The sequence below is a fragment of the Betta splendens genome, chromosome 9 (assembly GCF_900634795.4).
Source record: "Betta splendens chromosome 9, fBetSpl5.4, whole genome shotgun sequence".
Lineage (NCBI taxonomy): Eukaryota > Metazoa > Chordata > Actinopteri > Anabantiformes > Osphronemidae > Betta > Betta splendens.
Window position 1 is genome coordinate 30237067 of NC_040889.2, and position 23066 is coordinate 30260132.

Below are 23066 nucleotides of genomic sequence, written 5' to 3' on the forward strand. Positions count from 1 at the left end.
TGAGGACACGTTTTTTTAAGACAGAACCTTTCTCTTTAACTCACCACTAAAGCCACAGTTTTCACTCTATGAACATATTTTTTTCACTAAGTCGTAGTCATACTTGTCTTCTTTCTAATGATGTGTCTGGTTAAGCCATCAGATTTATACTTTAGTCCTCCCATAGATTCCAATGGAAATGTTTTGTCACGTTTCTGTGTACTTCCTGTTTTATTTTTTAGACTTCCTGTTATCAGTTCAGTTGTTCACTCCCAAGTTCATTCAGCTCACCTGTCTGTAATCAGTTAATCACTCACCTGCGTATTTAGCCACCACCTGTTCCCATAGTCCCTTGCCAGATTGTCGAGTTTCCTGAGTCATAGCACTTCTGCCCAGCGTTCGTGTATTGCTTCTCGTGTCTTGATCTTGTTTTTCCCTGATTCCGAATCCTGCCTGAACCCTGCTTGCACTGTTACCTGGATAAGTACCCTGCTCGAACAACTGACCGTGAGTTTTACCTAGCCCTTGTCTGTACCGTCACCGTGATCTTTTGTGTACCGAACCTTGCCTGATTACTGGACTCAAGATTGCCTGCTCCATTCTGTACCGCATTACCAAGCCTTCTGTGTATGACCTGGACCGTCTGACTCTTGTGGTGGAAATTTTCCATAAAGAAGCAGATGAGAAAGTTGTCCTTTTGTGCAATTTATTGAAATAATAAAGAAAATAAAAAATAATGGGGAAAGCAAATAAAAAGCATGGATGTTGATCGTGCACATCAACAAACCAAAAACCAGCTGGGGAGATCAGTGCACACACCACGAAGGTGTGATGCAAAGAGCCCACGATCCTCAAGTTGCTTCTGCCTTTTAACCCCTTTCTCTGGCTCTGATGGAATGTCTCTCTGCAGCAATGGAATTGTTTGTGCCACCTTATCTTGCTGTGAGTGAGAATGTTTGCCTTCTCACTTCTGCATCGTCATGTCTTGTTATCCAAAGGAAGGAACACCGAGCTTCCAAGACAAGATGCATTCGCTTTATCAGCCTTGAGTCTGGTGGGGAGTCAGATAGGATGGAGTCAGAGTCCGGGTGTTAAAGACAAACATATATCATAAATTATTAGTCAGTCAAATGGAACATCAGATGTTTAGACTTGATGTACGACAGGGAACAAGAGATTAGTTGTTTGTGTAAGAATGTTCAGTTCAGTATTGCACCTAACCAGCACATGACGAGTGTGTTGGATAAGAAACAGCACTAAGGTAAAATTTTTCCATTACATTCCCCCCTTTTGATTACACATTAATCAAACACTAAAATAATAAAATTTTTCAAACATTGCATTTTGTAGTAACAACCCTTACAAATGAAACAGTGAGTGTATTAAGTCAAAATTCAAAAATACACCTTCACATAAAAATGCAAGTAACTTAGGGATAAAAGGTTGGGAGCTGTTTTGGTGGGTAGTTAAACAAGAATAACCTCTGTATCGGCATGTGAAGAAAATGAGCCCATACCATCGTCAAAGTCATTAAGTGAGTTAGAGTTGGGGTTTTTGAACATAGTGCATTGTGTCATTTGATACGAGAGTGTTGCTGAGGTCACACGCATGATGAGACCTCTAACCAGTGGGATAATGCAAAAACCAAACAAGAGAATCACAGCCATCTCAATGATAAAGGAAACAGCTGCGGACATGAGAACAGATTTCCATTTTACAGACATTTCGTCTAGCCAATTCCAAGAGGAAGAACCTATACCAGAGTTAGCTGAGATTCTGAAGGCCGTGGAGCGCCTTCGCCACAATACCATTAGAATCAGTGTTATTCAGGATGTAAGTACAACATGCCTCTCCGAACATAACACAAACGCCTCTTTTCTCTGCTAACAACGTGTCTATGGCCATTCAATTGTAATGTAATAAATACAATTAATGTATAATAGCCATAGGTTTCCGGTGGGGTTCTGTATCATATAATCTTAAGATAGATTTCATGCTTTCGGATCTTTAATTGTACATTTGCGTCTAGAGCGAATAGGAGATTCAGGGATTTAACCAGAATGATGATGCATATTGCCGCTTGTGTTGTCTTTCATCTGTAGATGAAGGATAAAACTAATTGTAGCAGTGAATAAAGTGATTGTGAGCAAATTAAACACCAAATCAACTTTAGGATATTTAAACTCAGTGTTGTTGTTGTTGTGAATTTTCTCATTCAAAAATAGTGTGTAAAGTTACAAGGAAACATCATATGATAAAGGCAACAATCCAAGTAACATAAAATGTCTAACGCAACAAGGTCACAATTGATGTCTCATAACAATCTGCTTCGTCCTGTTGAACAGTAGCGTTAGATTGTTTCCAACCTGTGTGTTGAAGTATTGACAGTTCGTTGGAGTTCTTCAGGTTGTGATCAGCTGATCACAGAGACACTTGGGATTCGTTATCACCGCCAGGTTTCCTCCCAATGTCGTCTGAGTCACTGTCACTCCCGTGATGTGAAGAGTCTACACGTCGTCCAGCGTTGGCAACTCAAGGCTGCTCGTGTGTGTGTTTTCTCAGGAGCATGTGTGTAGATGTATGGTCTGATAGTGTGATTCACCGGCGCAGCTTCAGGCGGCGCTTGGCTCACACCTTTAGCTGAACGGTCAACGCAGCCTCGCCTCAGTGCGTGTGTGAGCACAGCGAGGGTCGTCCTTCTCAATTCTTTTCGTTAGTGGTGGTTTTCTTCGTGGGATGTAGATGTAGGGTCGTCTGTTGGATCCGGGACCTTCCTGGATGGAGTGGATCCAAGTCGCTCTCTCTGCGATCTTTACAGCCGTGTTGGTCGTCAGAAGGACCTGGAAGGGGCCTCGCCACCGTTTGGAGTCCCAGTGCTTCCTCCTGAAGTCCTTAACAATCGCCCAGTGCCCTGGTTGGATGGTGTAATGGTCCTGTCGACTGTTTTCACCTGTTGGGAAATCTGAATTGTGGGGAAAAAGTGTTTGGGCGGCACGGCTGCCATCAGGCCCAAACCAGACTCCATGGCTACAGGTGGAACCATTCGTCAGCCAGAGTCTGCGTTCCTGTGAGGTACAAAATGTTTAAAGCACAAGGGGGAGATGAGGAAGGAAGGGTAGAGAGAGTTGGAGAGAGGGAACAAGGATCAGGAGAGGGAGGGGTTGTTGGGCAGCGACCTTCGCAGCAGCGTCTGCAGCTGCATGTCGGCAGAAACAAAGTCGTCACTGATGTTGGACAGTTACAAACAGCATTAGCTGTAGGTACTGTAGCAGGACAGCGTCCAGCAAAGCAGAACCTAATCATGATGTAAGATAGGTTTGCAATCAGACTTCAAAAGCTTCCTATGCTTCCACAGAGCATCTGTGGAGTCTGTAGATGGTAACAGTCTCTCCTTCTGCTAGTTTAATAGCTTCAGTCAACGCGGTCAACTCTGCAGCCTGAGCAGAGTAGTGTCTTAGCAAAGAGCCAGACTTCAAGACGGACTCTTGATAGTAATGTTCAGCATGTTGAGCAAGGTGGTGTTGTATCCAAGCCATCGAGCTGTAGAAAGATGTGATCTATTCCAAAAGAATCAAAAACAGTATGAGGACAAAAGAACAGAAGTCGTACAACCTGATCTCTCATCCACTGTTTGAGTGAAAGGTCGCGTAGGGTCAGATCAGGAAGACCCAAAGTAGGAGCCGTCTGAAGAGCAAGCATGAGGTTAGTGAACGTTGTTCAGCCTCAGACGTCCACGTGAGACAAGAAGTGGACGATGAAGACGTCTGCATCAGAACCCTGAGTGGGGCCTCAAAGACAGTAAAGTTAGGACTGAAGGTCCTACAATAAGAACAAAGACCTAGAAAAGACATCAGCTGTTTATACGTGCACGGTTTAGGCAGGTTTAAAAATGCTTCAACTCTGTTGGGTGAGATGGATTTGCCATCAGCTGTAATTACAATGACCCAGAAAATAACCTTGGTCTGAACAAACTGTAATTTAGACAGGCTCTCTTTGTGGCCTGTAGCATCCAATGTTTCAGTAGCTTAGTGGTGTCTGCAGTAACGCCATCTATGGCTCCTTTAAGAGGGTGTTGTTGTTTACATGGTCTGTGGTCAGATTTAGGTGTGATGACCACTGGTTCACATCCTAAGGCTGAGTGTTGGATCAGAGCGTCCTCTGAAATGAAAATAAAAGCATGTAGTGTGTCATTAGAATGTGGAGGAACCAAGTTCACTGTTTGCTGCACATAACGGGCAGAATAAAAAAAAGTTTTCTAAAAGTATGCAAAGTAGGTAAATACGTCACATGGGGTCAGAAGTCGTTCACCAGTCTCCACCCCGTTGACATCTGTTCACGAAAGGACCCACGTCCTGCGTCTGTCTCCATCATGTTTTCACAGAGGGACGTGTGGAACTGTAGAATAAAAATCAAAAATCTTTTTGTTCGTTAGTAAATGAAATCGCAAGCGCAGACCTGTGTTCATCCCAAAAGAATGAAGTTGAGGTCAGTTTGTGTGTGTGTGTGAAATCATAAACAAGCTGTGATGCAGCCTGTGTGAGGGCCTCAGTTACAGCCCCCCCTCAGCAGCCAATGATAAGAGCACAGCTGAGCTGAAGTTAACACCAACAAAAGAGGGATTATTTAGAATGTCTGTAGATGTAACCTGCACTCCGTCTGGAGTGGAAATCAATCAAATACCTAAACTACACATCAGATGTCTTCCTAAAAATTTAACTGGGCATACGTTTAAAAGCAAAAATGAATGTTAAGGTGTGCTGTCAGATGTTGCATAAGACAGTGAAACAGTAAGTTTTTCTTTAATAGTCTGGTACGTACAGTCATTATTATTACTTCTCTCTAATAGTCGTCTTCCCTTTAATAGTCATTAATAGTCTGTTTCAGTCAGTCTCAGTCTTCCTATAGTCTGTTTTGTTTTGTTTTCTTCTAGTCTGGCCAGACAAACCTATATTGTGTAAGTATGAGTATTGTAAGTATTTTTAGAAACATGAAGGATTTTATTACTGAATTTGTTGCAAGTTAAAATAGTTTAAACCCATCAGACTGTAAAGTCATGCAGAAGTTGTGATTTAGCTGTTTGTCATCATTTTAAAATCACTCTGTGGGATTTTTTTTTTTTTTTTAGCAAAAAGCGATTCTTCATTGCGAGCAGATAAGCATGAACATGAATTTGAGCGTGTATCAGCTGTAAGCGTGTTTCTTCATTGCGTGTATGAATGTGTGTGTGTGTGTTTGCGGTACCGTCTTGTACGTCACGTGAAAAGGAACCATCACCTTCCTCCTTCCCCAACCATCAGTCTGATGTGAGCACCAGTGGGTGAAGCCTTTCAATGGGACAGTTGTTCCTCGATGACAGACCTTTCCTGGATCCTCGCATGCAGCTCTATTGGGCCGATCACGTCTGAAGCCTCTCCTGTTGTTTCAACCAGTGTCTGTGTCAGAGCACGTCTTCTCTGCTGTTGCTTTGTCCTTGTTTTCCTTTGCTGATTGTCATAAGCAGGTGTCTGTGTCAGACACACACGCTTGTAGTAGCTGGTTCATCTGATGAGCCCAGAACGTGATGGCTGCAGACGTTGTGGAGTCTGTGAGGCGTCCATGCTGTGGTCTGTGGCCTCCAGCTGCTGTGGTGTCAGAGCTTCCACCCTGTTCTGGTTGTTGGTCGGCGCTTCTTCTCCTTCGGTTCTTCTGCTGATGGTGGGAAAGGAGTCCAGATCCGGATTTACCCTCATCGCGCTCAGTTCTGCATTAGGATAGAGAGCAGAAACAATGGGAGCATTTGCTCTTGACATGATGTGTGTGTTTGTGTGTGTGTGTGTGGTCTGTGTGTGTGTGTGTGGCAGAGTGCAAACAATTCTTCCCCAGAGTTGTTTTCTCCTTTTTTTCTGTTACTCACATCACTCTTTTGTTTCTTTTAGGGCTTTAGTTTTCATAGTTTTGCTTTTTCAAATCTCATCTTTTGTATCTAACTTTTCTTTTTAAGGTGCATATGTCTTTTACACTAAGTGATTCTCCTTTTGAACCCATAACCAGTTTCCCACTCATGGAAACATGAAACGCACTAATAACCATATTTACTTTTTACTTTTATAATTACTTTTAATTTTGTAATGCTGCAGTCTGGTGGTGGAGACTTAGATCGCCCCGAACCCATCTTTCAGAGTCCCGGCGGTTTTCTGCCTTAGACTTTTATGTGTTCCGGCCGGAACCTTTTTCCTAAATTTCTCTTCCACGGACGTCTCCGTAGAAAGGGAACCGCTCAGATCAGCGACAGGGTTCTCGGAAGTGGTCCCTCACCGTCAGGCCCCTCTAAGACCCGGGTCCCTCGTATCTCAAAACCACTTCCCCCTGCAAACGCGCTCCGTATTTCAGAAGCCGTCTTTTATTTCTTGTCCACACCCTTTGGACTGCGCTCAGATCTGCACACTGGTCTGTATCCTCAGTACAGACAAAACAAGCTCGGTCCCACGAGCCAACCCTTAGCAACCACCGTCTCGGCCACCAGGGCAGACTTTGACCTAATTAATTTTTTACCCGAATATTAAATTTAAAATTATAATTATTTATTTATTTTTTTTTCTTTTCCCTAATATTATATTTTGGATGTTTTCAGCCAAATAGTCGTTTTAGAAATATTATCATCTCTAGTCCTAGTTATATTTTCTTTTGTCGTTGTTTTAGTCTAGTAGGGGATGTTTTAGAATTAATTGTTATTTGCCTTACTTTCCCTAAACCAAATGATCAGAGCCAAGTAAACTCGAATACCTGAAACCAATTTCAAACCAGTTTTCTTTCTTTTTTTTTTTTTCTTCGATAAGTCGCGACAAAACGGAATCTCTCTCACCGGGCCGAGTAGAGGTTGGATTTTGAGTTCGTTGGATCTCGTCAGAGGCGATCCAGACGGGTGAGCAGTCCTCCCACTCAGAACAGCTGTAGAGGTTCGGAGGCTGAGCGACCCTAGTCCTCAGGACTATCGTCCCTGGTCACGCCGTCCAGACGACCTGCAGCGGATCCTGTTCGTAGACGCCAAAACTGTGGTGGAAATTTTCCATAAAGAAGCAGATGAGAGAGTTGTCCTTTTGTGCAATTTATTGAAATAATAAAGAAAATAAAAATAATGGGGAAAGCAAATCAAAAGCATGGATGTTGATCGTGCACATCAACAAACCAAAAACCAGCTGGAGATCAGTGCACACACCACGAAGGTGTGATGCAAAGAGCCCACGATCCTCAAGTTGCTTCTGCCTTTTAACCCCTTTCTCTGGCTCTGGTGGAATGTCTCTCTGCAGCAATGGAATTGTTTGTGCCACCTTATCTCACTGTGAGTGAGAATGTTTGCTTTCTCACTTCTGCATCGTCATGTCTTGTTATCCAAAGGAAGGAACACCGAGCTTCCAAGACAAGATGCATTGGCTTTAACAGCCTTGGGTCTGGTGGGGAGTCAGATAGGATGGAGCCAGAGTCCGGGTGTAAAAGACAAACATATATCATAAATTATTAGTCAGTCAAATGGAACATCAGATGTTTAGACTTGATGTACGACAGCACAAGAGATTAGTTGTTTGTGTAAGAATGTTCAGTTCAGTATTGCACCTAACCAGCACATGACGAGTGTGTTGGATAAGAAACAGCACTAAGGTAAAATTTTTCCATTACACTCTGCTTGCTGAAATAAAGCCTGTATTAATCCTCACCCTGCCTTTGTGCTGTGCATGTGGGTCCGACGCCTGCCCAAGTCTGACATGTTTCGTAGACTTCTGTGGAGAGTCGCAGAGGACTGGCATTTTTAAATTGTGACTGTGGCCACGATTGTCACTCCTCAAACATAAAGCTCACACGAGTTGCTCAATGAAGCCTTAGGATTTATAAAGTGAAGTTACAGTATGTGTGTAACAAGCCTGTTAAGCTGGGGTGGAATCAGTTTCACTACAACTGACTAAGCTGATCTGTGGAGGTTCCTGCCTTTGGAGCACCGTCTCCATGACAACGATGCAGCTGCAGTAGATCAGTGATTGAGCTCAGTAACAGTTTGATTCACAGGTCAAACTCCTGATGCTGTGTCCACAGCAGCTCTATGCATATTACTTATGAGTTCATTACACTGTTGATTCCCCATTAGAGCAGGTGTACACATTCAGCTTTATTTAAACTACCTGATATTTCAAAGATAGGTATATTTAGTTATACTTGTATTGTATACTTGTATTGTATTCCTCCGGCGCCGGTCGAGCTGCTGGTCACAACAGCTCCTGTCCTCTTACTTCTATTTTTTACTTTCTTCACTTATTTAAGTTTACCTTTCTAGTGTTTTGTTAGTAGCATTAGTGTACACAACCTGTACACAGCTTTTTTATAGTTTTTCTAAGTTTGGCGCAGTACAAACGCTGTTTTTAAAGCTACGATGTGCGTCGGGGTCAGAGCGCGCATTGTTTACACCGCGGAGCAGCTGATCGCGCTGCGCAGCGCCGTAGTTCTGCCCAGAGACAGACACGAGATCACCGCTGAGGTGCTGGTGAAGACCCGACGTGGGCGCAGCACCGGAAAACTACGACGGGAGAAAACGAGACGCTTCAGGCCCGCTGTCCCCTCCGTTATCATGGGGAACGTGAGATCTCTCCCCAACAAGATCGACGAGCTCGCGGCGCTCACACGGTACCAGCCGGAGTACAGAACGAGCAGCGTCCTGCTGTTCACGGAGACCTGGCTGACGTCACTCATCCCGGACTCGACTGTCGCACTGGACAATTTTCATCTGCTACGTGCGGACAGAACGGAGAACAGCGGTAAGAGGAAGGGAGGGGGTCTGGCTGTGTTTGTGAACATCAGGTGGTGTATGCCACGACATTGCACTGTCAAAATGAAGCCGTGTAACAGAGACATTGAGCTGTTAGCGGTGGGCATGAGGCCATTCTACCTGCCACGGGAGTTCACACACGTTATAATAATTGCTGTGTACGTCCCACCCTCCGCTAACGCTGACACAGCTTCTGAGACCCTGCTCTCAGTCACCAGCAGGCTGCAAACACAGCACCCACAGGCCCTCTTCCTGATCTCTGGGGACTTTAACCATGCACCTCCCTCAGCTGCTCTGCCTACATACACCCAGTATGTGACCTGGCCCACCAGAGACAATAAAACACTGGACTTATTCTATGCCAACACCAAAGAGGCCTACGCTGCATCCTCCCTCCCACCGCTGGGCAGAGCTGACCACAACATCCTGCATCTCCTGCCTGTGTATAAACCTGTTGTACACAGGCAGCCGGTGGTGCCCCGCACAGTGAAGAGGTGGACAGCTGAGAGCGAGGAGGCTCTCAGGGACTGTTTTAACACCACTGTGTGGACGGAGCTCTGCGACCCACATGGGGAGGACATTAACGCAATAACAGACTGTGTAACGGACTACATCAACTTCTGCTGTGAAAACACTGTTCCCACCAGGCGGGTTCGGTGTTTCACCAACAACAAGCCGTGGGTCACCTCTGATATTAAAGCTCTGCTAAAGGAGAAGAAGAGAACATTTAAATCAGGGGACAGGGAGGAGCTGAGGAGGAAAATCCGTGAGGGGAAGTCCAGCTACAGGAGGAAGATGGAGGAGCAGCTGCAGCAGAACAATGTCAGTGAGGTGTGGAGGAGCCTGAAAACCATCTCAGGCTTCAAAGCTCCACACCCACAGGCTGAGGGGGACCCGAGCTGGGTCAACGAGCTGAACTCACACTTTAATAGGTTTGACCAAGCACCCACTCACACCTCCCAGCAGCTGCCTCCGAACCTCTTGTCACCTCATACCACTGGATTACCAGCCCCCACAGCCCTTCACACCTGTACACAAAGCCCTCTACCCTCAGCCCTGACGACTGGTGACTCATCCCAACAACACCCCCTCACTTCACACCACACTGAGACACTCCCTCAACCCCTCACTTCACACCACACTAAGACACTCCCTCCACCCCTATCCTTCTCCAGCACCCAGGTGAGAAGTGAGCTCAGGAAGATCAAGGCCAGGAAAGCAGCTGGACCAGACGGCATCAGCTCCAGACTCCTAAAGTCCTGCGCAGGCGAACTGTGTGGAGTTATGGAGCATGTCTTCAACCTGAGCCTCAAGCTGAGGGTGGTACCACAGCTCTGGAAGACCTCCTGCGTGGTACCAGTGCCCAAGACACCGCACGCCAAAGACCCCAGCAGCTTCAGACCAGTGGCTCTGACATCACACCTGATGAAGACACTGGAGAGAGTGGTCCTGGGTCACCTCCGCTCTGCGGTGGGAACCTACCTGGACCCGCTGCAGTTCGCCTACCGACACGGCATAGGAGTAGACGACGCCGTCATCTTCCTCCTACATCGAGCTCTTTCCCACCTGGAGAAGCCCAGCAGCTCTGTGGGGATCATGTTCTTTGATTTCTCCAGTGCCTTCAACACCAACCAGCCGGTGCTTTTGAAACACAAACTGGAGGAGGCTGGTGTTGACCTTCATCTGACAGAGTGGATTATGGACTATCCCACAAACAGGCCTAAGTTTGTGAGAGCCAGGGACTGTGTGTCTGACACTCTGACCTGCAGTGTGGGGGCCCCACAGGGGACTGTACTGGCCCCCTTCCTCTTCACCCTCTACACGTCAGACTTCAGACACAACACGGACAGCTGTGTTCTGCAGAAGTTCTCTGATGACTCTGCGATCGTCGGACTGATCACCGATGATGACGATGCAGAGTACAGAGGACTCACTCAGAACTTTGTGGACTGGTGCCAGCGGAACCACCTCCTCGTCAATGCAGGGAAAACGAAGGAGATGGTGGTGGATTTCCGCAGACAGCAGCCTGCTGTCATCCCACCGATGCACATCCAGGGAAAGGACATTGAGAAAGTGGACTCTTACAAGTACCTGGGAGTGCATCTGAACAATAAACTGGACTGGACTCATAACACGGATGCACTGTAGAGGAAGGGTCACAGCAGACTCTACTTGCTGAGGAGACTGCGGTCTTTTGGAGTAAGGGGGCCACTCCTGAAGACCTTCTATGACTCTGTGGTGGCATCAGCCATCCTGTACGGTGTGGTCTGCTGGGGCAGCAGCATCACAGCGAGGGACAGGAAGAGATTGGACAGGATCATCAAGAAGTCCAGCTCCGTCCTGGGCTGCACTCTGGACACAGTGCAGGAGGTGGTGACAGAAGGGTCCTGGCTAAACTGACATCCATCATGGACCAGGTCTCTCACCCACTGGAGGACTCACTGTCTGCTCTGGAGAGCAGCTTCAGTAGCAGACTGATCCACCCTCGCTGTGTGAAGGAGAGATATCGTAGATCCTTCCTACCTGCTGCTGTCAGACTGTACAATCAGAACTGTTGACCACGTCCCACTACAGTCACTCACCCACTGCATCAGTGGTTTATATAGCAACCTGCTCTGCACAATATTTGTGTAAATCTGTGAACAATCATGTATATTGTTACCGGTACAAATCTTATACCCATTACTGTGCAATAACCCTGCAATGACCTCATACTCACTCTAACTGTACTGTACTACAGGAAGACCAAATTGCTTAATTGACAACGGCTGAAAATAATGAGCGGAAGTAACGTTAGCACAGGACCTGGTAGAACAGAAAACCAGAAGTTTACAAAATCAAACAGGAACTGAAGATGAACAAAACCATGGACTGTGACAATTTGTTGAACAGATTCCAGTTTGTTCATGTTAATGAGAAATTCTCCACATGCACAAGGATTAGCTATGGAGTACCACAGGGTTGTGTACTTGGTCCAATTCTGTTTAGTGTATACATGTCTCCTCTAGGTGAGATTAAAGGAAGCATTCCATAAATTTTCATTTTTATGCAGATGATACTCAGCTATATATGTCTTTGGAGCTAAATAAAACAGATCAACTAGTATCAACTAGTCAAAATTTAAGGTTGTTTAAAAGACATCAAATCCTGGATGTCCCAAATCTAAATTCAGATAAAACAAAAATTCTTCTCGTTGGGAGAGACACTATTGAGTCAGATAGCCACCCTGGATGACATAACATTACAGTAGCTTCAGATTGTATTGTGATGAACCTTGGTGTCATCTTTGACCAGGATCTCTCTTTTACATCATACATCAAACAAATCTCTAGAACCACTTACTTTCATCTTAGAAATATAGCTAAAATTAGAAGTATCCTCTCTCAGAGTGATGCAGACAAACTGAATCCAGTATTTGTTACTTCAAGGCTGGACTACTGTAACTCCTTACTCATACTGTAGGAGTAAGGAGTTACAGTTAATTCCAGCTAATTCAAAATGCTGCAGCCAGAGTTCTGATGGGACTTAGAAAGAGAGATCACATTTCTCCTAAATTAGCTTCTCTGCACTGGCTGCCTGTAAAATGTAGGATAGAATTTAAAACTCTCCTACTCACCTACAAAGCACTTAATGATGAAGCTCCTTCTTATCTTAAAGAAGGCAATGATTGTTAGTCACCGGAACCATCTCTTAGTTAATCTGCAATAGACATAGACTGCTGGGGGACCTAATTTATACACTGAGCTCCTCTGTTTGCTTCTATTTCTTCTATCCAATAACCTCCCACTATTGTTCTATGTTAAACTAACCTTGTCTCTTTCTCTGTAGTAGTTGTGCTTCTCACTCTCTCCCCCAATTTGTCCTCACCTACAGGTATCATCGGACTCAGAGCTATATGTCTGTGATGGGCAGCTGCGCATCCAACAGTCCTGCCTCTGTCGGGTCTCTGGTCGAACCATCGTGCCTGTGCTCTGTTGTTGCTTGTTGTTGTTGCTGTGCTTTTCTCTCTGTCTATCTCTCACCCCAACAGGGGCCCGTTTCAAGAAGGTGGTTTTGTTGAAACTCTGAGTTTGTTAACCCCGAAATAAGGAAAACTCAGAGTTTTCGGTTTCAGAAAGCGGGGTTACTTAAACCCGTAAAGCGGGGTAAGTTTAAGCCCGTTTCAAGAAGCGAGGTAATCGAAACTCAGAGTCAGTTACTATGGCAACTTACTCTGTGAACCAAACCTGGTCGCGAGCAGGTTTTATTCGGGAAACCCAGAGTTTCCTTCTGTCTCCGCCCCTTTTTAAAGTGAACAGTGTCAAAATGCCTCGTTTAATCTTTCAGTACATTCATAGATTTCACCTGTTTACTTCGCGCAGAGACCAAAATGTCCGTTTCTAGAGGATCCTGTAGATGAGGACGCTGTATTAATTCACACGGCATTGAATTTACGCCGCGAGAGGATTTTAACGCCACGAGTTAATTTTCTGTCATATCGCCGTGCATATTTATTTGAGCGGTACTGTTTTTATCGAGACTCCATACATACATTAATAATCTTATTCACCCATACGTCAAACACATCACCCATCGTGGCCGCGCTTTTACATCCGAACAGATTCTTTGTGTTGCGTTACGTTTTTTTTTTTGCAAACGGTAGTTTTCTTTATAACATTGGAGACGCTGAGCACATTAGTGAAGCCACTGTATGTAGAAAAAATCGACCTCAAGCGCTTTCCTTGACACAAACTCCTTAAAGCCATTAAAGAGGAGTTTCACAGTATTGCAGGTATGTGGTAATTAATTTGTTTCATTGAGGCTAATCTGAAAAATGATGATCAGTTAATAATATCTTGCTGTGATCTGAAATAAACTGATAAATGTGCAGGTTCACTGACTACTCTTTCTAATGGTCACTGTAACTGACATTACATTGTTAACATCACCAAGATCATATGTGATGCTGCACATATCATAAACGTGAACTCATAAATATATAGTGAGTCAACCCTAAGTAACAGGCTGCACTGTGGTAAGTACATGTATGTCCTATACACTTATTTCAAAGCATGCACTGACACTCACAAGAACACTTCTATGCAGCACTAAAGTAATGTGAACTTTCTTCTAGGAGAGATTGACGGCTTTCTGCTGGAGATAGGGGTTAATGGCAGCCCACACTACTGACCCCTCACCCAGAACCTGAAGCAGAACCCCAGCAGCGCTTTAACGTGTCACGGCAGAACAAGAGCCCGGGTGGAAATGACCATAGGCCTGTTGAAAGCACGTCTTCAGTGTCTACGTCACCTCAGGGAAACACCTGAGAGGCCTGTGACATTAATGTGACATGTGTTGTTCTCCACATTATTGCAATTATTAGAGAGGAGCAACACCCTGCCCTACAAATACAAGACCCTGAGGAGACTCCTTCCATTACAGTGATCTGCAGAGTGGATGGACAGATTTGCTTTAATGTCTTAATCAACCATCACCACCAACAAAAGAAACTGAATAGATGTAAATAATAATTTATTTGTTTTTTTTTCATTTCCTACAAATACAAAGGCAATTGTTAGATTTTATGATTCTTCCAATAATTCATACAATTCACCTTTAACTATACACTCATCTCCAGCTTGTGTTTGGGAATTTCAATTTCTAGATCTGGCTTTTCAATCTTGTGGTACAAGTATAACATTTCCTTGAGATTTAGTTTATACAACTCAATAACCGGTAACTTAAAAGACAGAAGATTTAGAGTTACATGACATCTTGACATGACATGTTTCTCATTACTCTTACAGAATTGAACTCTGGCATTTACTGAACATCACTGAACTGTGTGCATCTGTGCAGCAGAATGTGACAGACCCTCCTCCTGCTGTTCTTTCACACTCTGGGGCAGAGGGGAGATAATAAAGTCACTACACTTGGAGATCAAGTTACATCCTTTAAGCTACGCAACACAAACATCAGAAATCATGTGATGTGTATAAACTGTATTAATATTACACTTTATAATACTGCTTATCATAATTTAAGCTTTATTTAGTAGTATACTCACAACATCCTGGGCTTCTGCTGTGACAGGAGGATTCATATATTACCATCAGAATCTGCTAAGAGAAGAAAAGTAAAAGAAACTAAGAAATGGATATACCAAAAGTAGCCTGTGTAAAAAATCAAATATATAGGTAGACCTCTTACATTTTACACATGCACTTGTATCCTGGGGAGTGACGGGTTCTGATGAATTCCTTCAGCCTCTGCTTTCCAGTGTTCAGGCTGAGGGCTTTCTCCTCTGCATGTGTCAGAGGTGGAGGTGCAGGTCCTCCACCAGTTGTTCTAGCCTCTGCCTTCTTTCTGTTGGCTGAGTAGAAGTCAAATGTTTAACTGTGTGAAAACATTACAGTTGAAAATGCTGCTGCACTGCTATACTCTGCATGCTATTTAGTTATTCAATATGTCAAATATTGTAAAGTCAGATAGTCTACACCCATAACATGATGGTGCCTTATACCTGTTTGAATTATGTTTTTACATTTCATTTTTAGCCACGTTCTTCTATGTCTGCAGGATTGTGCCTACATAAAAACTGAAATTAATTTCTAATATTATTACGTGTTTTGGGTAACTTTTAAAAACCTAATTAGATTAATGTAATAATGGTCTCCATAAAACGTATTGGATTATTGAATTATCATTACTTTACAAATTCCACATCAACCACGACAGGAATTTTAAAAATGCATAAACATAACACTGCACTTTTAATTCATACAAACGTCGGTATTTCATGCAATTACTGAAGTAACACCTTAGATGAGTGAAAAAGTCCTTACTTTACGAGTGAAAAATAACAACAATACTAAAATTATTTAGTATTTAGTTACGCTGAACACTGCATGATTAAAATGTAAACTTACGCATTGACTCGAGGAGCTATTTTCTTCCAAGCTAATTCTTTCTCTTTCGCCGCTGCCGCCGTGTTGCCTTTTCTACGGATTATAGACTCGTAGTCGTTATATGCTTGACGTATCATATCCATTTGTTGTCCTGTTGCCATGGTGACTCGTAATATCTTCACTCCATTGATCAGGGCTTTGTATCGTCGCGGTGCACGCGCTTAACTCTGAGTCAGTCAACTCAGAGTTGCTTAAACCAACTCTTTTCAGCTGTTCTGAAACCGAAAACTCCAGGTTTGCAAACTCAGAGTAGATCAACTCAGAGTTTCGTTTTAACTCAGAGTTTGTTAAACCTCCTTCTTGAAACGGGCCCCAGGTCAAGGCAGATGGCCGCCCACATCCAGCCTTTTAATTTTTTAACTGTAATAATTACAATTTGACAGCAACCGTGGAGAGGAAAAACTCCCTTTTGACTTGATTACAAATGGGCAACAGCTGGGACAAAGTAAAGTGAGAACAGAGCCTGGTGAACGTAAAACTGGAAACTATAAAATAAAACAGGAAATACATGCAAACAAAACCCTGAATTGTGACAATGGCGAAGTCTCAAAGGCAGGCGATCAGGCAACAGAATAAGCAGGTAAGGCTATTGTACAGGCAAGGAATATCCAAACAACGGTCTCGGTAAACAGGTAATCAAAAACAAGGTAACGCTGGAACGAGGTACGGACATACAGTAAAACAGGAAATACATGCAAACAAAACCCCGGATTGTGACAGAGCTATTTTTTCAGCTCTTGAAACCAGAACTATTTTACAAAATGTAACCAACTTGATACATTTAGCTATATTTAATCAAATTAATATTTAATCAAATTCCTCTATGTTTTAAATTTTTTAGTTACTACAATTCTTCATCAATACATTCAGCATGAAAACATTAACTGTGCATTTTCTTCTGGAAATGCTTTATCTAGTTCAATATTACTACTTCATTTTGTAGGCAATATCAGCTTTACTGTTGCCAATTTCTATTGGATGAAGTTGTGGATTCTACCACTGACGAGGGAATGTGTGTTATGGATCATTAGTTTTGTGCTGCCTTTGAATAAAGCAGCGGTCGAAACTAGCTTCCAGATGCCAAGGACAAACCAGAAAAAACAGCCGGGACAGAACAGTCAAATGAGCACTGAGTAAGTAATATATTCGACCGTTCATTGTTCTGGTTTGCGCTGTGAAGTTTGAGCACAGTTACGAGCTGCTGCTCCTGTTGTTGTGGACTGTCACGGATAGCATTAGCTTGCGTTGCTAACGTTAGCCTGTGTGTTAGTGTGACTAGCAGCAGCTCTAAAACTAATTTAATAATTCATTTCATTCTTTTGTAGGTAATATTGGACGGTCGCATATCGTCACAGAGACCGTTGGGAGCCACAGCCATCTTGTTGTTCCAGCCACTAACAGCAGATGAAGAAAAGAAGAGGGTTTTGGATAAATGAACAATCTGTGGCTTTCTAACAACTGTCTGCTTTGATTCAAAATAAAAAGCTGCTGAATGATGACTTTATTCAAACACACTTAAATCTAACCTTTTGTTAAAAAATGTAATGTTTGTCTGTTAGATCAGTTGTGCTTCTTTCAGTGCAGAGACATGATGCATCTGGCTCTCGGCTGTCGCAGGATGCCAGGTCAGCTTTGTCCTCCTCCAAACGACCGCTGAACTCTGGTTCATACAACTAACAAATATCAGACTGTGCTGGGGGACTGTCTAAGTCATCTACAGTGGGATATTTGGTTATTGAATATTAGTTGTAGTAGTTCAGTAGTAGGCTGGTGAGGCACAAAGTCCTCTGGAGTCAGATTTTACAATTATAATATCTTAAAAGAGTATTTTTTACTATTTAATTGTCAAAATGACATATCCTGTACGGTGTGGTCTGCAGGGGCAGCAGTGAGGGACAGGAAAAGACTGGACAGGATCATCAAGAAGACAGCAGCATATACATTTCACATTTTATCATCATTCCTATCTCACCTAAAGGAACATATTTGTTCTTGAGGAAACTTTTATAGCAGTCAGAGACCTGACCTGTAGCCTCAATTTACAGTATAGAGAGGTGTAAATGTTCAAGTTTGACACTCAGTGAAGTTTAATGGTGTTTTAAAAACTTTAAATACTTTAAATAATAATTTAAATACTGATTTAATCAGTTGTTTTAGGTTTGCTCTCCATTAGGATAGCATAAAATACTTCACTCAAGGTTCAAATTTACTTCTCAAGTACTTAAATTGTTTTACTTAGTGTCGTTCAGTAAGTCTTTACAACTAAATTAAAACCCATTTGTGGGGACACGCTGCGTTAAAGGGTGGTAGCAGCGCCCCCTTCTGGATGAGGCGCAGACCTGTCCAGCCTCCCCTCATGAATTTTCTCTGTCGGTTTTAGCACGATCAGAAAAGTAATTATGTTACAAAAACATTGATAAACACATTAGGCAGGTAGTATAAAGTCATAGTGTAGAATTAATGCGTCTGAAGGCTGCAAACATTATACTGGAGACAAGAAGGGATTACGCCTCGTATCAGCCTGTTTACTGACAGTTTCAGCATCGGGGCTGAGGCACCCCTCGCTGATGCCTCACTTCTGCTTTCTCGCCATATTAGATCAGGAAATGCGCAGGAAAATGTTAAGATAACTGAAATTATAGAAAAAATATATATTTTATAACATATATACACACATATATACACAGATCAATGGACAGAAATAAAATTTTATTTTACATTTTCTTGGTCAGGTTATGGTATTGTCAGGCAAGATGAGGCCCCGCCTTGCCTGTTTCAAGGGCTTTTTTCAGAGGAATGAAAGAGAATTTCTCTGCATAGATAATATGAAGGGTACGGAGTGTCTCTTCATTCTTAAATACCACTCAATATTGTTTTGCATGTGCAGGAACAGTAGAAGTCCATGAAGTACTAAGTAGTACTGTAAAGGAATTGTCATGTACTGATTTGGGGAACCCTTATATTGAAGCCAAGTTTTAGAATAGAGGCCAGTTTTGTTTTTATACATTCAATCAGTGAATATTTCCAAACATACACACAAACGTACACATAAACATGCAGCTGCCTGTTCCACAGGTTTCAGAGACAGGAGGCAGACATAATTAAGTCCTAACAGTGTCTGGGACCAGAACCAGGACCAAACTAACACTGGGAACAGGATCCAGTTATGAAACTCTCCAGAAACACTGAGCAAAATCAAAATGCTGTTTACTTGAACCACAGGAAGGATCTGAATGGAGGAGAAAGTCGCTGTTCATCACGTGAGTGATTCAGGCAAACCAAGCACTGGTTCGATCCAAAGTGACCTGAACATAGTTGTGCTTGTCATCTACCATCGTCTCGTCTCTCCGAGCAGCAGGTGTCGCTGTTTCCTGTCTGTTATGACTCACCTGCAGCCTCGGTTCTGACTCCTGCTGCCTAAGGGGAGATGTGGCACTCCGGTTTGTTCTGCTTTTCTTTTAGGAACATGACAGTGTTACTATTAAAAACGGTGGTTAAAGGACCAGTACGCTCCAACTGACACTGCTGCTCACAATAACTAGTTTGCTTGGGGAGCAGAAGGCCGCATGTTCAAAACCCACCAGAACACCAAGTGTGTGCTTGAGTAAGACACCTTGTACTAGCGACACAATAATTTCCCCATTGTAGGATCAATAAAGTTCAATATTATTATAAGGCCTTCATCTGCTCGTTGTTTTTCTCCTGCTTTATCTCCTCCTGGGTTCATAATTCAAACAATAGATTCTCTGATAATAATAAATCCTTTGGGTTAGTTCCCATAGTTTGGGGCATGGTGTCATCTGCACCAAAAAAAAGCATGTTGGGCTGAGGTTCTGTTGTTGTTCTGTTAGTTTATGATATTTCTGGTGTTCAGGTGATCTGTGAGTCTAGTGGTTTACAGCCTGCCCTAACCCACGACATGAATGAAATGCCAACAGTGTTATCAGCTCACACGGCTGTGACTGCCAGTGACATCATTTTTACACTAGGATCATTTTCCCAGCTCGGTTTTCCTGCTGTGTGTTGAGTAAATGTTTCAACACACTCCCAAAGGATGTGACAGCTGTTGCAGAGCAGCTTGAGTGACGACGTTGTGTTGGGGCTGAGACCCGATTCTGTGGTTCTGGTTGGCTCTACAGGTCTGGGTTCCCATTCTGGTTCAGGGCGACATACGGCTGCTGGTCTGGACCTGGTCTCATTGCTGTGATGAAGTTTCTAAAATCTGAAAAATTAAATTATTCACCTGAGACGGACCAAGAACAATTTATCTAAAACTAAGTCAATTCAGCCTCAGAGCCGTCTGTCCGCCATCATTGCCCCCCCATTTCTCCTTTCCCCTCCATCCTCCTCCTTCCTCCTTTTTCCTCCTCCTCCCCCCTCCATCCTCCTACTCAGTCCCCCCCTTTCCCGTTCACTCTCTCTCTCTGTTTAGTCAGAAGCTTCATGGAGCGATTCCCGGATCGTTGGATGTTAAATCTGATCTAATCATTATATCAAGGTTGGTTCCTTCGACTCATGTCTAAGGTATAAAATTCAAATTTCACATTGACAGAGTTCAAGTGTTTAAGTGGACTGGTGATGATCTGCAGTAAAACTCACTTCTGTTCTGCTTTTCCAGATGCTTAATGTTCTTGTTCCATGTGAAGTAGCTGTTTTGCTTTGCTGTTTTTACTTTAGTCTTAGAGACACTGTCTCCGTGTCAAACAGCTGCTCACGAATAGTGTTGGTGATAGCATGTCCTTAGCCTTAAGGCAGAAAAGCTCATTGTTAGCAAATCAAAAATTGATCATGTGACAGACTTTAAAATATATGGTTCACACATTCAATATATGGTTCTGGGGACACTTAGTCTCAAGCTGTTGTGTTGCTGCAGATGAACCTGGCTCTGATCCACGACAGACTCCACATCAAGTCCTTCTGGGAGAAGAAGATCAACGCTGAGTGTCAGCATGTGGAGAGGGAGCAGCAGAGGAGGAGCAGCAGCGCGCTTAGCAAGTCAGTCGACCCCTCACGCGTTCCACCCAAGTCAAAGCATCTGAATGTTCGCCATAAAAGCTGATAACACATTTAAGCAGATATCAGTTTATATGTTGGCTGGTTTTAGCAGGGTAGGGTCCAGAGGGGCTGGGAGGGGGATGGCGCCCCAGACAGGATGGATGTACACGTTTAGTGTGTCGCAGTGTTTGTTTCTTCCTTTGTTAATCCTGAATCAACGTCTGGCAACAGCAAATGATTTTCAACAGACCTGAAAAAAAGATGCACAAACTGTGTGGAGATAAAAAGACTCTGATTGAACTGATTCCACACAGTGTCCCATTACAAATGTCCAGAACCCGTAGCTCAGCTTGTCATCATCACGAGCATCATCATCAAATCCACTATGTCCTGATGGAACCAGGAGCAGGTCTCACTTGGGTCATAGGTCCACACAGAGCGTCAATCCCGCACCAGAGGAAGTGAACATGGTCAGGGCGCCGAAACCAGAGGATGGAGCAGTGACCAGTTCAGTCCTGGTTCCTGAAGAAAAGGAAACGTTCACCCTTGTTACTCCAGGTATTAGTCACGTCCCACCTCCGTCCCCCGTTAACCTCAGGCCATCACAGCTAATCCCCCTCCTATCCATTACCCTGTAGCCCTGTAATCCCCCCCATCAGGACCTAGTTCTTCTAATCCCCCTGCTCTCTATTACCATGTACCCTCAGCTTCACAACCCCCCGTCTCCTCTGGCTCCGGCTGAAGTCCGCGCTAATTGTGTCCGTTATGTGTGACCCGGCCAGAGGCTGGAAAAACACGCAGCAGCGGATCGAGGTGATAATCGCACATGGATGAGTGACGGGAGGCGGCTGACGCTCACACTGGCTGGAGTCAGAGGAGAATAACTCCAGACTCCTCCGTCTGCAGTCCAGGAACCTTTCAGCTGCTTTATGGTCTAGGAATTATAGGATTACACAGGAGCATCCATCAATCCACTGCCACAGCCTCTGCCTCCTGCACAGACTCAGGCCCGTCGGACTCACTCCTCCACATCATTGCTGTGAACTAGCTTTCTTCCCCACAGCATGTTGTGTTTGGTGGTGTGACAGTTGTGGACATGGCTCCGTACCTGACAGGTCAGGAGGATTAACAGTGGCTGAAAGAACAAATGGAATAATCCAGAAAACGCGACAGGAAGGTGGTGGAGAGGCAGCGAGGACAGCTGAGGGCGAGGCTCCGGTTCCACACCAGCGTTGTCTTGATGTGATGCACAGCGATGCTGGTGAAGATGTGACAACTCTCACCCCGACACCAGATCTGCCCTGACTCAGTCTGCACATTAAATATTACATTACATCTCTATGATCCCGGAGCCAAAGGCTGTGGAGGCAGGCAGGCTACGGTCAAATACGCATCAGCTGTTAACAAGGTGTTTGATTTCAGCAAGCAACAGCACCGACAGAGTTCTGTGTAGAACTTCACCAAATGACATCAGGACGTCAGCCGTTACACAGAAAGTCTTTCATAACAACAACACTGAAAAATCCAGCACCATGACAATGAGCAGAACCGGCCTCAGGGGGAGCAGGCATGTGTTGGCTTCAGTTCCATCTAGTCATTCCACTGTGAGCTCACAGTGAGGTTCTAAAGCTTTTAAAGCATCCTCTGCAGATTGTTCTGTTGGGTCTGCTGTGTCACGTGTGATCTTGCTCTTTGTTCACCTGCAGTGACTGTGTGTTTTCAGGCTGAGGGGGGAGTGGCTGGTCCGGCTTGAGAACCGAAACAAGCACCTGAAGAACCTCAATGACAGCTTTGTGAAGAAGGCGAAGGAACCAGCGCAAACATGAGCTGCAGAAACACAAAAACCCATTTTCCTGATCCCAGTGTTAAAGAGAGCAATAAATGAGTTGTTGATCAAAATCGTCTTCTGATCAGTTTTGGTGTTCTGGAAACGTAACCGGTGACAAGGCTTTTTGTTTCCAGGAGTCGCTTGTCTGATGATGGAACCACAACTGGAATGTCTACAGCTTGACTTCAGGTCTTCGGTTCTGTCCCTACTTAATGTTGTTCCTTCACTTCGCTAACTGCACCACCTGTGGTTCCTGTCTGCATTTAAAGCCTCAGCTGGATCGTGTTCTTGTGTAACTTTGACTGGTTTCCTGGAGTAACTGCCCACAGAGAGTTTTGGCATCGAGCCTCCTACATGAGGGATGCCACCCCCTTTCCCTCTACTGGACTTTGGCAACGTTTGGGAGCAGGTCACGTCGCCATCAGTTTCCTCTCTTGACTTAAGTTTAAGCTCATTGTTTCTGCACTGGTTCTGTTTGCTGTGAGTTGGTTTGGGCCGCGTTTTCTGGTTCAGCTGCTTTCTCACC

General features: G+C 44.1%; 2 protein-coding genes and 1 long non-coding RNA gene across 4 annotated transcripts; 2 read left to right on the plus strand and 1 right to left on the minus strand.

Annotated features, from left to right (window-relative positions):
- Nucleotides 1-668: 668 nt before the first annotated feature.
- Nucleotides 669-8136, minus strand: LOC129604529 (uncharacterized). Its single transcript, XR_008695478.1, has 3 exons — nt 5221-8136; nt 2346-4374; nt 669-2075 (listed from the first exon to the last, which is right to left on the minus strand). It is a non-coding gene; the product is annotated as an uncharacterized LOC129604529 (long non-coding RNA).
- Nucleotides 8137-8197: 61 nt separating this feature from the next.
- On the plus strand, nt 8198-15330 carry LOC129604528 (uncharacterized). Its single transcript, XM_055511113.1, has 2 exons — nt 8198-14269; nt 14557-15330. Exon 1 carries the CDS (start codon nt 8378-8380, stop codon nt 10916-10918), a length of 2541 nt encoding a protein of 846 aa, XP_055367088.1. The 5' UTR covers nt 8198-8377; the 3' UTR covers nt 10919-14269; nt 14557-15330.
- Nucleotides 15331-20055: 4725 nt separating this feature from the next.
- LOC114861464 (protein FAM240B) lies at nt 20056-22611 on the plus strand. Of its 2 annotated transcripts, none has more exons than XM_029160717.3 (3): nt 20056-20215; nt 20591-20712; nt 22436-22611. In XM_029160717.3, exons 2-3 carry the CDS (start codon nt 20591-20593, stop codon nt 22536-22538), a joined length of 225 nt encoding a protein of 74 aa, XP_029016550.1. In that variant the 5' UTR covers nt 20056-20215; the 3' UTR covers nt 22539-22611. The 2 variants fall into 2 exon arrangements, with proteins under 2 accessions (XP_029016550.1, XP_029016549.1); XM_029160716.2 differs by having other exon boundaries at nt 20103-20241.
- Nucleotides 22612-23066: the final 455 nt, after the last annotated feature.